This window comes from Hemitrygon akajei, chromosome 10, assembly GCF_048418815.1.
Source record: "Hemitrygon akajei chromosome 10, sHemAka1.3, whole genome shotgun sequence".
NCBI classification, from domain to species: Eukaryota; Metazoa; Chordata; class Chondrichthyes; order Myliobatiformes; family Dasyatidae; genus Hemitrygon; species Hemitrygon akajei.
Genome location: NC_133133.1, coordinates 143,869,881 through 143,882,755, shown reverse-complemented (window position 1 = coordinate 143,882,755; position 12,875 = coordinate 143,869,881). Strand labels below are relative to the sequence as shown.

The following is a 12,875-nucleotide window of genomic DNA, read 5'->3' as shown; positions in this document are numbered from 1 at the left end:
GGGTCCCTCCTTCACCATTTCCCATCCTTTTTTCCCCTCTCTCACCTTATCGCCTTGCCCACCCATTGCCTCCCTCTGGAGCTCCCAACACCACCTTCCCCCCCCCCCCCCCGGCTTTTCCTTTCTTCCACGTCCTTCTGTCTCTTTCATCAATCAACTTCCCAGCTCTTTACTTCATCCCTCCCCCTCCAGGTTTCACCTATCACCTTGTGTTTCTCTCTCCCCTCCCTCCACTATTTAAAATCTCAGCTTCAACTTTTTTATCCAGACCTCCCTAAGCATTTCAGCCCACAACATTGACTGTACTTTTTTCCATAGATGTTGCCTGGCCCGCTGAGTTCTTCCAGTATTTTGTGAATACATTAAAAAAAGAGGTTGTCCAGTCATTTCCACCTTGCTACCTACTCAGATGCAAACTCAACTTTGCTTTCACAGCTATCTTTCACTCAATTTCTTAGTAACCGCTAAGCCTATCACTCTTTGAGGTAAAGGATTCCAAAGACCTGCAACTCTCCAACCTGCACTGGCAGTAACTAGTTCCAGATTCTCCCACATAAGGAACCATAGTCTCTAATTCTATCCTTGCAAAGTTCAACAGGACCATATAATTCCTAACCAAGACCACTGTCACATTTCTAAAGTTATAGGGACACCAGCCTAGCTAGTTCAACCTTTCCTCAGAATCTAATCCACTCATTCCAGATATTCATCCAATAAGCCTTCCCTAAACTGCTTCAAGATATCAAGAGTCTTCCATAAATAAAAGGATTAATATTGTACACATTTCAGATATGGTTTTGCCAATTCCCTATCAAAATGGAGCATAACCTCAACTCTATTTAAACTTAGTCCCCCTAGAACAAATAATATTCTGTTAGATACCTACATCCCAGCCTTTTCATGAAATCCCCTTGTAGTCTCTTTATATCCATTTTACAACTTACTTTCTTATCCATCTTACTAAATTCATAGTGATTAACCATACATTGAGTCTTCATCCAGGCCATTGAATCTCAGATCAAATTCCTGTGACATACCACTGTGATATCTTGCCAACCAGAAAATAGTAGTATTTATGCTTAATTTCAGTTTTGTCCTAAACAACCAATTTTCTATCCCCTCCCTTAGTTCCTAGATCATTTTTATTTGGCAATGATAATAGATGCAACACTTCGTCAAAACCCTTCTGGAAGTCTATCAATCTGTACACTTTATCTAAAAAATGAACTCTAATGAATAAGTCCGATATTTTTCCATCCTTTCTAGCCTGTGGCCAGATTATAGAAACATAGAAAACATACAGCACAATACAGGCCCTTCGGCCCACAAAGCTGCTACCTTAGAACTACCCAGGCTTTACCCATAGCCCTTTATTTTGCTAAGCTCCACATAGCCATCCAGGAGTCTCTTAAAAAGACCCTACCATTTTCGCCTCCACCACCGTCATCCCATTCCATGCACTCACCACTCTCTGTGTTTAAAAACTTAACCCTGATATCTCCTCTGTACCTACTTCGAAGCACCTTAAAACTATGCCCTCTCGTGCTAGCCATTTCAGCCTCTGACTATCCACACAATCAATGCCTCTCATTATCTTGTACACCTCTATCAAGTTATCTCTCATCTTCCGTCGCTCCAAGGAGAAAAGGCTGAGTTCACTCAACCTATTCTCATAAGACACTCTCCCCAATCCAGACAACATCCTTGTAAATCTCCTCTGCACCCTTTCTATGGTTTCCACGTCCTTCCTATAGTGAGGCGACTAGAACTGAGCACAGTACCCCAAGTGGGGTCCAACCAGGGTCGTATATAGCTGCAACATTACCTCTCGGCTCTTAAAACTCAATCCCACGATTGATGAAGGCCAATGCACCGTATGCCTTCTTAACCACAGAGTCAACCTGTGTTGCAGCTTTGCATGTCCTATGGACTTGGACCCCAAGATCCCTCTGATCCTCCACACTGCCAATAGTCTTACCATTAATACTATATTCTGCCATCATATTTGACCTACCAACATGAACCATCTCACATTTATCTGGGTTGAACTCCATCTGCCACTTTTCAGCCCAGTTTTGCATCCTATCAACATCCCGTAGTAACCTCTGACAGCCCTCCACTCTATCCACAACACCCCCAACCTTTGTGTCATCAGCAACTTTACTGAGTTACCATCCCTCCACTTCCTCATCCAGGTCATTTATATTTAAAAAAATCACAAAGAGTAGGGGTCTCAGAACAGATCATTGAGGTACACCACTGGTCACCAGCCTCCATGCAGAATATAACCCATCTACAACACTTTTCCTTCTGTGGGCAAGCCAGTTCTGGATCCACAAAGCAATGTCCCCTTGGATCCCATGCCTTACTTTCTCAATAAGCCTTGCATGGGGTACCTTATCAAATGCCTTGCTGAAATCCATATACACTACATCTACGGCTCTACCTTCATCAATGCGCTTAGTCACATCCTCAAAAAATTCAATCAGACTCGTAAGGCATGATCTGCCTTTGACAAAGCAGATCCTATTCCTAATCATATTATTCCTCTCAAAATGCTCATAAATCTTGTCTCTCAGGATCTTCTCCATCAACTTACCAACCACTGAAGTAAGACTCCCTGGTCTATAATTTCCTGGACTATCCCTACTTCCTTTCTTGAATAAGGGAACAACATCAGCAACCCTCCAATCCTCCGGAACCTCTCCCATCCTCATTGATGATGCAAAGATCATTGCCAGAGGCTCAGCAATCTCTTCCAACAGTAGCCCGGCGTACATCCCATCCGGTCCTGGTGACTTATCCAACTTCATGCTTTCCAAAAGCTCCAGCACATCCTCTTTCTTAATATCTACATTCTCAAGCTTTTCAGGCCACTGCATGTCATCCCTACTCTCGTCAAGATCCTTTTCTGTAGTGAATACTGAAACAAAGTATTAAGTACCTCTGCTATTTCCTCCAGTCCCATACACACTTTTCCATTGTCACACTTGATTGGTCCTATTCTCTCACATTTTATCCTCTTGCTCTTCACGTACTTGTAGAATGCCTTGGGGTTTTCCTTAATCCTGTCCGCCAAGGCCTTCTCATGGCCCTTTCTGGCTCTCCTAATTTCATTCTTAAGCTCCTTCGTGCTAGCCTTATAATCTTCTATATTCATATAATTACCTAGTTTTTTGAACCTTTCGTAAGCTCTTTTCTTCTTGACTGGATTTACAATAGCCATTCTGCACCACGGATCTTGTACCCTACCACCCTTTCCAGGTTTCATGGGATGTACCTACTCAGAACCCCATGCAAATATCTCCTGAACATCTGCCACATTCTGCTGTACATTTCCCCAAGAACATCTGTTTCCAATTTATGCTTCCAATTTCCTGCCTAATAGCCTCACATAATTCCCCTTACTCCAATTAAACGTTTCCCTAACTTGTCTGCTCCCATCCGTCTCCAATGCTATGGTAAAGGAGATAGAATTATGATTACTATCCCCAAAATGCTCTCCCACTGAGAGATCTGACACCTGACCAGGTTCTTTTCCCAATACCAGATCAAGTACAGCCTCTCCTCTTGTAGGCTTATCTACTTATTATGTCAAGAAACCTTCCTGAACACACCTAACAAATTCTACCCCATCTAAACCCCTCATTCTAGGGAGATGCCAATCAATATTTGGGAAATTAAAATCTCCCACCATAACAACCCTGTTATTATTACTCCTTTCCAGAATCTGTCTCCCTATCTGCTCCTCAATGTCCCTGTTACTATGGGTGGTCTACAAAAAACACCCAGTTGAGTTATTGACCCCTTCCTATTCCTAACTTACACCCACAAGACTCCGTAGACAACCCCTCCATGACTTCCTCCTTTTCTGCAGCCGTGACACTATCTCTGATCAGCAGTGCCACACCCCCACCCTTTTTGCCTCCTTCCCTGTCCTTTCTGAAACATCTAAAGCCTGGCACTTGAAGTAGCCATTCCTGCCCCTGCACCATCCAAGTCTCTGTAATGGCCACAACATCATAGTCCCAAGTGCTGATCCACGCTCTAAGCTCATCCGCTTTATTCATGATACTCCTTGCATTAAAATAGACACATCTTAAACCATCGGACTGAGCGTGCCCCTTCTCTATCACCTGCCTATCCTCCCTTTCACACTGTCTCCAAACTTTCTCTATTTGTGAGCCAACCTCCCTTTCCTCCATCACTTCAGTTCGGTTCCCATCCCCCAGCAATTCTAGTTTAAACTCTCCCCAATAGCCTTAGCAAACCTTCCCACTAGGATACTGGTCCCCCTGGGATTCAAGTGCAACCCGTCCTTTTTGTACAGGTCACATCTGTCCCAGAAGAGGTCCCAATGATCCAGAAATCTGAATCCCTGTCCCGTGCTCCAATACCTCAGCCATACATTTATCCGCCACCTCATTCTATTCCCATACTCACTGTCACGTGGCACAGGCAGTAATCCCGAGATTACTACCTTTGAGGTCCTGCTTCTCAACTTTCCTAACTCCCTATAGTCTTTTTACAGGACCTCCTCCCTTTTCCTACCCATGTCACTGGTAACAATATGTACCACGACCTCTGGCTGTTCTCCTTCCCACTTCACGATATCGTGGACACGATCAGAAGCGTCCTGGACCCTGGCACCTGGGAAGCAAACTGCCATCCAGGTTTCTTTCCTGCGTCTACAGAATTGCCTATCTGACCCCCTAACTACAGAGTCCTCTATCACCGCTGCCATCCTCTTCTTTTCCCTACCTATCTGAACCACAGGGCCAGACTTCGTGCCAGAGGCGCGACCACTGTTGCTTCCCCCGGGTAGGCCGTCCCCCCCAACAGTACTCAAGCAGGAATACTTATTGTTAAGGGGGACAGCCACTGGGGTACTCTCTAGTACCTGCTTCTTGCCCTTCCCTCTCCTGTCTGTTACCCACTTCTCTGTCTCCTGTGGTCCTTCCTGCCTATAGCTCCTCTCTATCACCTCCTCACTCTCCCTGACCAGAAGAAGGGCATCGAGCTGTAGTTCCAATTCCCTAACGTGGTCTCTAAGGAGCTGTAGCTTGACACACCTAGTGCAGATGTGGTTGTCTGAGAGGCTCTAGGACCTCCCACATCTGACACTGAGCACAGAAAACCGGTCTCACACACATGCTCTATCTTTATTTTAAACTGATAACCTACCTGGCCTCGACCCTTTATCGCCGAAGCCCCGTTGAGCCAAAGCTTTCCTACTCTGTCTCCCTCTACTCTGATGCCTGCTCTGTAAATCTATCTTCCTTTTAAACTCTTCCTGTTGTTCTCACTGGCCGACCTCCACACGCTTGCGCAGTCGTGCCCCATTCAAACTGTTGAAGAAATAACCGTCACCTTTTCAACTCTGCTCGCTCTTAAACTCTTCCCACTGTTCTCACTGGCCGACCTCCACGCGCTTGCTTATCTTGACTATTTACCCCCCCCAAAAAAAAGTGTTCTACTATAACATCTTTATACTAATAGCTTCTTACATCTTGCCTCTGACAAGTGTTAAGGTAACAATTTGAGGTGAGAGACAAAGCTGCATGTAGGTGAGAATTAGAAGATGGCCAAGGGCACCAACGGAAAGAAAGGACAATAATGCTGATTGTTCTCCATTGGTTAGATGGTCAATGTCAGAGAAGGAGTTTGTAAGCAACCATAAGAAGTTGTAAATGAAACAAAAAGAATGAGAAGGGTTATTTTTAATCAGAATCACAGAGGAAGTCATTATTGACTCAAGAGCTACTATGGCAAGGAAGAATCCTAAATCAAGGGATCCAGTAAGGGAAAATACCCACTTAACCTGAACCCAAGTAGTTTCCATGCCTGATCTGACCCAGAATTATTTGAAGAATATTGTATCTAGAAAGTCATTAAGAGTCAGGCTTAATATTATGCAAAAATGTCCCTTATTCATCCCAAATCAAGCACACCTCTCTCCACCCCCACTTCCCCAAAGAGTGCATATTCACCACTTCCTGATGATGGTAATGAGGCAAACTTGAAGCTGATACTCAGGAAAGTACTTCTCCATCCCAAGATTGCATCCTGTATGAATAACATTACCTTAGCCTTCCCTCATAAATGAATAATAGTTTTCAACTTCCACTGCTCAGTGATATGGGACCATGTACAAGTTACTCCATTCCTACCCATTAACATTCCATCAATAAACTCAAGGACGTGCACACTAGAGATTTCTACGCTTTGAGCAGTGCTGTTCCAGTACACTTACGAGCCTGTAAACTTCTTGTTACAGGACAAATTTAGACTAACTATTTACTATCTCGCAGCTTTTCCCCAAGCACAACACCGTATTTCAATTTATTATTCAAGTTCACTCACTATACTGCAATATCAATGAAATGTTCTTCTGGAAAGTGAAATGATAATGACTTTTCCCAAGGTTAAGGGTTGGGGCTGTTCCCTGAAAATTCCACATTTCACTCCACTATCTTATTTAACAATGATTCTCCACAGAAGGAAGCCAACAACTTCTACAGCTGGACAAATAACCGCTAACATTTACATCTTAGATGTTGTAGGAAATAATCTACCACCAAATGGAAACCTAATGACCAGTAAAGGATATCACCTAGCATATAGACAGGGAATGAGCACTGCAAAGGTATGGACGAGAAAGGTGGAGGAGCATTTACTGGACTACTTTGAATCAGCGGACTGGACCACTTTTAGGGATTCATCTTAGGATCTGAATAAAATTGTCAGTCTTAAACCAACATCCTCAAGACCTGATTAGTTGAGTGTGTGCTTTCAAGAACATACCAAACATACCCAAACCAGAGCCTTGGATGAACCAGGAGACCTGCAGTCTACTGAGGGCTAGATCTGTGGTATTCAAGATCAGTGATCCAAGTATGACCTAAAGGCCAGCATGAGAGTGAAAGAGCAATTCCTTGTGAAATTAGAGATATAACAGCAGCTCTAACAGGATGTGCATGCCGTTACTTCCTACAAGGTGAAACCTAACAGTTTAAAGGCCAGTGAACCCCATTGCAAAGACCTCTATGCCTTTTATTCACACTTTGAAGGGGAGAATAAACTACACCTGTGCAAATCACCACCACATCTGGTGACCCTCTGATTGGAGGCAGACATCAGAACATCCTTCAAGCGGGTGAACCCTCGCAAGGTGTCAGACCCCATTGGCGTACTGAAAACCTGTGCCAACCAACTGGCTGGAGGGTTCAAAAACATCTTCAAATTCTGACTGTTACAATCATAAGATCCTACCTGTTTCATACCCGTGTCCAAGAAGACCAGGATAGTGCCCAGTAGCGCTCACATTTACTATTATGAAGTGCTTCGAAAGGTTGCTCTTAGCTAGAATTAACTCTTGCCTGAGCAGGGACACGGACCCGCTGTAGTTTGCCTACCAAAACAACAGCAATACCCGTGCCAGGCTGCTGTTTACGGATTACAGCTCATAGTTCAACACCATCATCCCTTCAGTGCTATTCAATAAGCTTCAAAGCCTGGGCCCATCTCCCTCTGCAACTGGATCCTTCACTTCCTCACTGGAGACCATAGTCAGTATGATCTACAATAATATTTCCTCCTTGCTGACAATCAACATGGGCACACCTCAAGGATGTGTGCTTAGACCATTTCTCTACTCTTTCTACACATGACTGTGCAGTTGGGCACAGCTCAACACCATCAGTAAATTCACCAATAACAACACAGTTGTTGGCAAAATCTCAATGGCAATGAGGAGGCACACAGGAATGAGGTATATCAGCTGGTTTGTAACAACAACCATCTACTCAACATCAGTGAACTGATTGCTGCAGTCAGGAAGGGGAAGATCTTCACTGAGAGATCATTAGTGGAAAGGGTGAGCAGCTTCAAGTTCCTACATATCAACATCTCAAAAGGATCTATCCTGGGCCCAAAATATTGATGCAATCACAAAGGCGCCACACCACCGACTACTTCATTAGGAGTCTGAGAAAATTTGATATGCCACCAGAGACTAGCAAATTTCTATAGATGTCTGGTAGAAGGCATTCTGACTGGTTGCATCTCAGCCTGGTATGGAAACACCAATACGCAGGATCAAGAGGCAATGCAGAGGTCTGCAGTCACAGCCAGCTCCATCATGGACACAACCCTCCACACCATCAAGGGCATCTTCAAAAGGCAATGCCTCAAGAAAGCAGAATCTATCATTAAAGACCCTCACCGTCTAGGTCATGCCCTCTCTCGTTACCACCAAAAAGGGAGGCAAAGACTCACACTCAACATTTTAGGAACAACTTCTGCCCTGTCATCAGATTCTGATTGGTTCATGAGCACAATCTCACTATTCCTCCTTTGCAGTATTTATTTATTTTTCTACCTTATGGTAATTTTTTATGTCTTGCATTGTACTGCCACAACAAAACGAATTTCATAACATATTTCAGTGATAATAAATCTGATTGATTCATAGCACTCTGGTGTAAATGAAACTAAACTGATCCACTAACCTCTTGAAATCAGTCAAAGCTCAAATCACTATTATTAGAGACTGATCATAATTTACTGGTACACAGCTAAATAAATACAATGGTGTCTAGGGCAAAGCAATCTTCTGGATGCACCCCAACTATTCCTATTCACCAGCCAATCCTTTTCAATTTTCTTACTATCATGTGTGTTAAAGCTGATACATAGCATAAACTGTAGCAAATTAACAACTAACTTCAAGGATACCTTCCTCCCTCACACAACTTGGGAAAACAATGAAAGCATTGTTGAAGGAGTATCACTTCCAAGTTCTCCTCAGTCCTTTCATGACTTTAGAAGATTTAGTTCAAAAAGTTTGAAAGACCCAATTTAATTAATAACATTCTGACAATGGTAGCACCATCACATTAAGAATGGAAAAAATCCTTGCACAAACCAAATTTGGGCAATTAGAGATGGCCAATCTCAATCTTGACACCATTGTTCCCACCCAATAACTATAAAACAAAGGATTCTTCTTCTCTCAGTGTTTAAGAATAATCCTTTCTTCAAATCCAGTTTCTTTAACAAATAGGATCTTCATTTAATGCAAAATATGGGTAAAGAATATCTTACTACTCAGGAAACAGTGCCCTGTGTTATTTTTCCATTACTCCTCTTCATCTTAACTTTTCTATCTACTCTAAATGACAATTTCCTTCTGGTATATTTTGATCCCCAATATAAATATTACTCCCTTCTCATTGGGAAACCCTCTTAGACTGCTTAAAGTCAATTACTGTGTCCGATTTTTTGAAGTGTGCTCCAAAGTGCACATCTTCCAAACTATTAAACTCAAAACCACTTCCATCTATACTATGTTCTAAGCCATCTCTTAATTCTGTCACTTGCTTCTGTACACTACTGTGATTGCTGCTGGCTGTTTTCCACTACCAACATTCCATAAAATCAAAGCCAAAAATCCTGCAGCTTTTTCTTTATCGCACACTCCCCTATCAATCATCTTTCCAATACTGCTTTCCTACTGGCACAGCCATTATTCTCTATTACTCTCTTTCAAACTTTGACTCCCTTTACATCACATTATGAAAAGAAAGAACCTTTAACCATATGTTCTAATCTCTAGTAACCGCACCAGTCTCTGAAATCCGATGTCCAATTTCGTCTCCACTCCTGCAACTTCTCCTTAATTGGGCTGTTCTTATAAATTCCCCACCCCCCGCTGAGCTTTGGGGTGGTCTGTATGTTATCGGACCGGTTATGCAGGACAGCTGCTGCAAGAGCAATGAATAAATGTAGAAACTTGTACAGAAATCAAAATAAATTGAGGTTGTAAAGGTGACATGTTAAAATTGCCGAAAATATGTAAGGGGAAAGGGCAGGTTAGTCGTGTGGATGATTTCTGCCGGCGTCGCCGGTCTCGGTGTGAGTGATGAACCCCACGGCCGTTACTTGGTACCTGTGTCCCCACTACCACGATCTGCGGCAGTTGGATGATATCCGCTCCCACCGTGTTAAACACTTCCTGCAGCTTGTTAATGACCGGAATAAGCGCCTCCATCACTGCGGTAGACAAAACGCCCCGACCAAATCCTTGCTGCTTGCGAGACTGTCACGACCCTCGTCGAATGACCGTTACTTGCCAAGCCTTCAATGCACCTCCATCTCCGGCAACACCGCTCAAGGAGAAGCACCAGGCCGCCGTCCGGGCAGCATCACCAGAACGCATGCGCGGACGCATCCACAAAGCGGGACAGGCGAATCACGCACGGCATGATGGGCATTTTATTTCAAACCCGCGCAGATAAAAGCATTAAACTACATCTCCCATCAAGCCCTCACGTTACGTCAACAAAGCCTGATTTCTGAGTGGTTCCGCTGGAGGGACGTAGAACTCCGATAATCCGTCTTGCCACATTCCGACGGTGCGGCATTCCTGCATTCCTAGTAATATGGCCGGGCACCACTATTAAATCCAAGGAAGTCACTTAAAAGATGCCAGGAAAATAATGCAAGTCTAAGAATTGGGAACAATTTTACATTTTAGAAGAGGATAACCAAGAAATTGATAAATAAAAAACAGAATAGAAAAGTAAATCAGCAAGACATATAGCAATACTCTGTTGAACTCCTTGGGTATAGAGAACAACATAGAACGTAGAACATAGTACAGCACAGTACAGGCCCTTCGGCCCACAATGTTGTGCCGACCCTTAAACCCTGCCTCCCATATATCCCCCAACCTTAAATTCCTCCATATACAAATAGAGGAGCGTATGTGGATCCCTTCCAGGCAGATTGAGAATTTTTCATGGGGAATAAAGAAATAGCAGATATTTATACAAATGTTTTGTCTGAAAAATGATCTAATGTTTTCCCAGCGTACATGATGAATAAATGTTTCCCGGGCTTCCAGCTGGTACAGGTATTGATTATAACCAATGTTTTGATGACAAACTCCACCATCTTCATCAGGGATGATGAAGATTTGTCTGTTTTCACGGTAGAGACAAATACTAGGGTGTTCACATTGACAACAGGCTTGACTGAAAACCAGCACCATGGTTGTTTACAAGAAAGGGATGAGCAGTCTCTATTTTCTAAGGAAGCTGAGATCCTTTAATGTGTGCAGCAGGATGTTAGAGATTTTTACCAGTCTGTTGTAGCAAGTGCAGTTTTTGCTGTTAGGGGAGCAGCATCGGTGCTGGTGATACTAAAAGCCTAAATAAACTCATCAGAAAGGCTTGATCCATCCTTGGCTACAACCCGGACTCTTTTGAGTTAGTGATGGAAAAGAGGGCACTAAACAAACTGGATCCATTATGGACAATCTGGCACATGCTCTCCATGACCTACTGACTTACCCATAAGATAAGGATGCATAGAGTTGGGGGTGATGTATTAGCATGGATGGAGAATTGGTTAACTAAAAGAAAGCAGAGTTGAGGTACATGGGTGTTTCTCTGGCTGGCAATCAGTGGTTGAGTGGTGTGTTGCAGGAGTTGGCACTGGGCCCACAACTGTTCATGATATACATTAAAGATCTGGAAGAGGGGCCCAAGTGTAGTGTATATCTAAGTTTGCTGATGACACTAAATTGAGTGGAAAAGCAAATTATGCAGAGGATACAGAGAGTCTGCAGAGATATAGATAGGTTAAGTGAGGGAGCAAGGGTCTGGCAGACAATGCAGTACAATGTTGGTAAATGCAAGGACATCCACTTTGGAAGGAAAAATGGAACATCAGATTATTAATTAATTTGTAAAAAAAATTGCAACATATTGCTGTGCAGAGGGACTTGGGAGTGCTTGTGCATGAATCACGACAGGCTGGCTTGCAGATGCAGCAGATAAGAGCAGGGAGGTTATGCTGCAACTGTAGAGGGTACTGGTGAGGCCACACCTGGAGTACTGTGTTCAGTTCTGGTCTCCTTACCTGAGGAAGGCTATACTGGCTTTAGAGATGGTGCAGAGGAGGTTCACCAGGTTGATTCCAGAAATGAGGGGTTAGACTATGAGGAAAGATTGAGTCACCTGGGACTGTACTTGATGGAATTCAGAAGTGTGAGAGGAAATCTTACAGAAACATAAAATTATGAAAGGGGTAGACAAGAGAGGCAGGAAAGTTGTTTTCACTGCTAGAAGAGACTAGAACTAGGGGACATAGCCTCAAGATTTGGAGGAGTAAATTTAGGACGGAGATGAAGAGTAACTACTTTTTCCAAAGAGTTGTGAATCTGTGGAATTCTCTGCCCAATGAAGCATTAGAGGCTACCTCAGTAAATGTATTTAAGACAAGGTTGGATAGATTTCTGCATTGTAGGGGAATTAAGGGTTATGGGGAAAATGCAGGTGGGTGGAGATGATCTTATTGAATGGCGGAACAGGCTTGACAGGCCAGATGGCCTACTCCTGCTCTTAAAAGATGCTAACTTATTTCTACTGTTATGAACTTTGTTGACCTACTGGACTGCCAGCCACCTAATCCACACCATTATCTCCATCAGATTAATCTCAAAACAACAGCATTAACAGAAGTGTTGCCAGAGCTTCTCAAAACACCCAATAATGGTGGTCTTCTCAAATGGTACCTTATGACCTATTGACTCCCAGGCTTCAGTTGCTACAAGGTGTTCAAGCCCGTTGGATACTCCGAAGTGTTTTTTCCACCAAGAGCCACCCGATTGTGGTACATAGCTTTAGTCCTTCTGAAGCAGGACATCAGAATAGTGTTTGGGATTTACAGTACCCAATCCTTTCTCTTTCAGTGGTTTCAGCTTGATTCTTTCAGTAGTCTAAAACAATTTCTCATCAACCACTATGCCTTTTCCTTCATCCATTTCCTCCCCAGATAGTTGTCATTTCAGCACAAAATAAATCCAAATG

At 43.2% G+C, this 12,875-nt stretch overlaps 1 protein-coding gene across 3 annotated transcripts in view; it reads right to left on the bottom strand.

Moving 5' to 3' along the window:
• Positions 1 to 10,228, bottom strand: part of dnm1l (dynamin 1-like) — a 49,118-nt gene extending 38,890 nt beyond the window's left edge. For 2 of the 3 annotated variants that reach the window (XM_073059214.1, XM_073059215.1), the window contains exon 1: positions 9,950 to 10,227. In XM_073059214.1, coding sequence (XP_072915315.1) covers positions 9,950 to 10,051 — 102 coding nt within the window. In that variant the 5' untranslated portion in view covers positions 10,052 to 10,227. Of the gene's footprint in view, positions 1 to 9,949 lie in introns of all 3 variants that reach the window. The other variant, XM_073059216.1, reaches the window with a different exon arrangement.
• Positions 10,229 to 12,875: the final 2,647 nt, after the last annotated feature.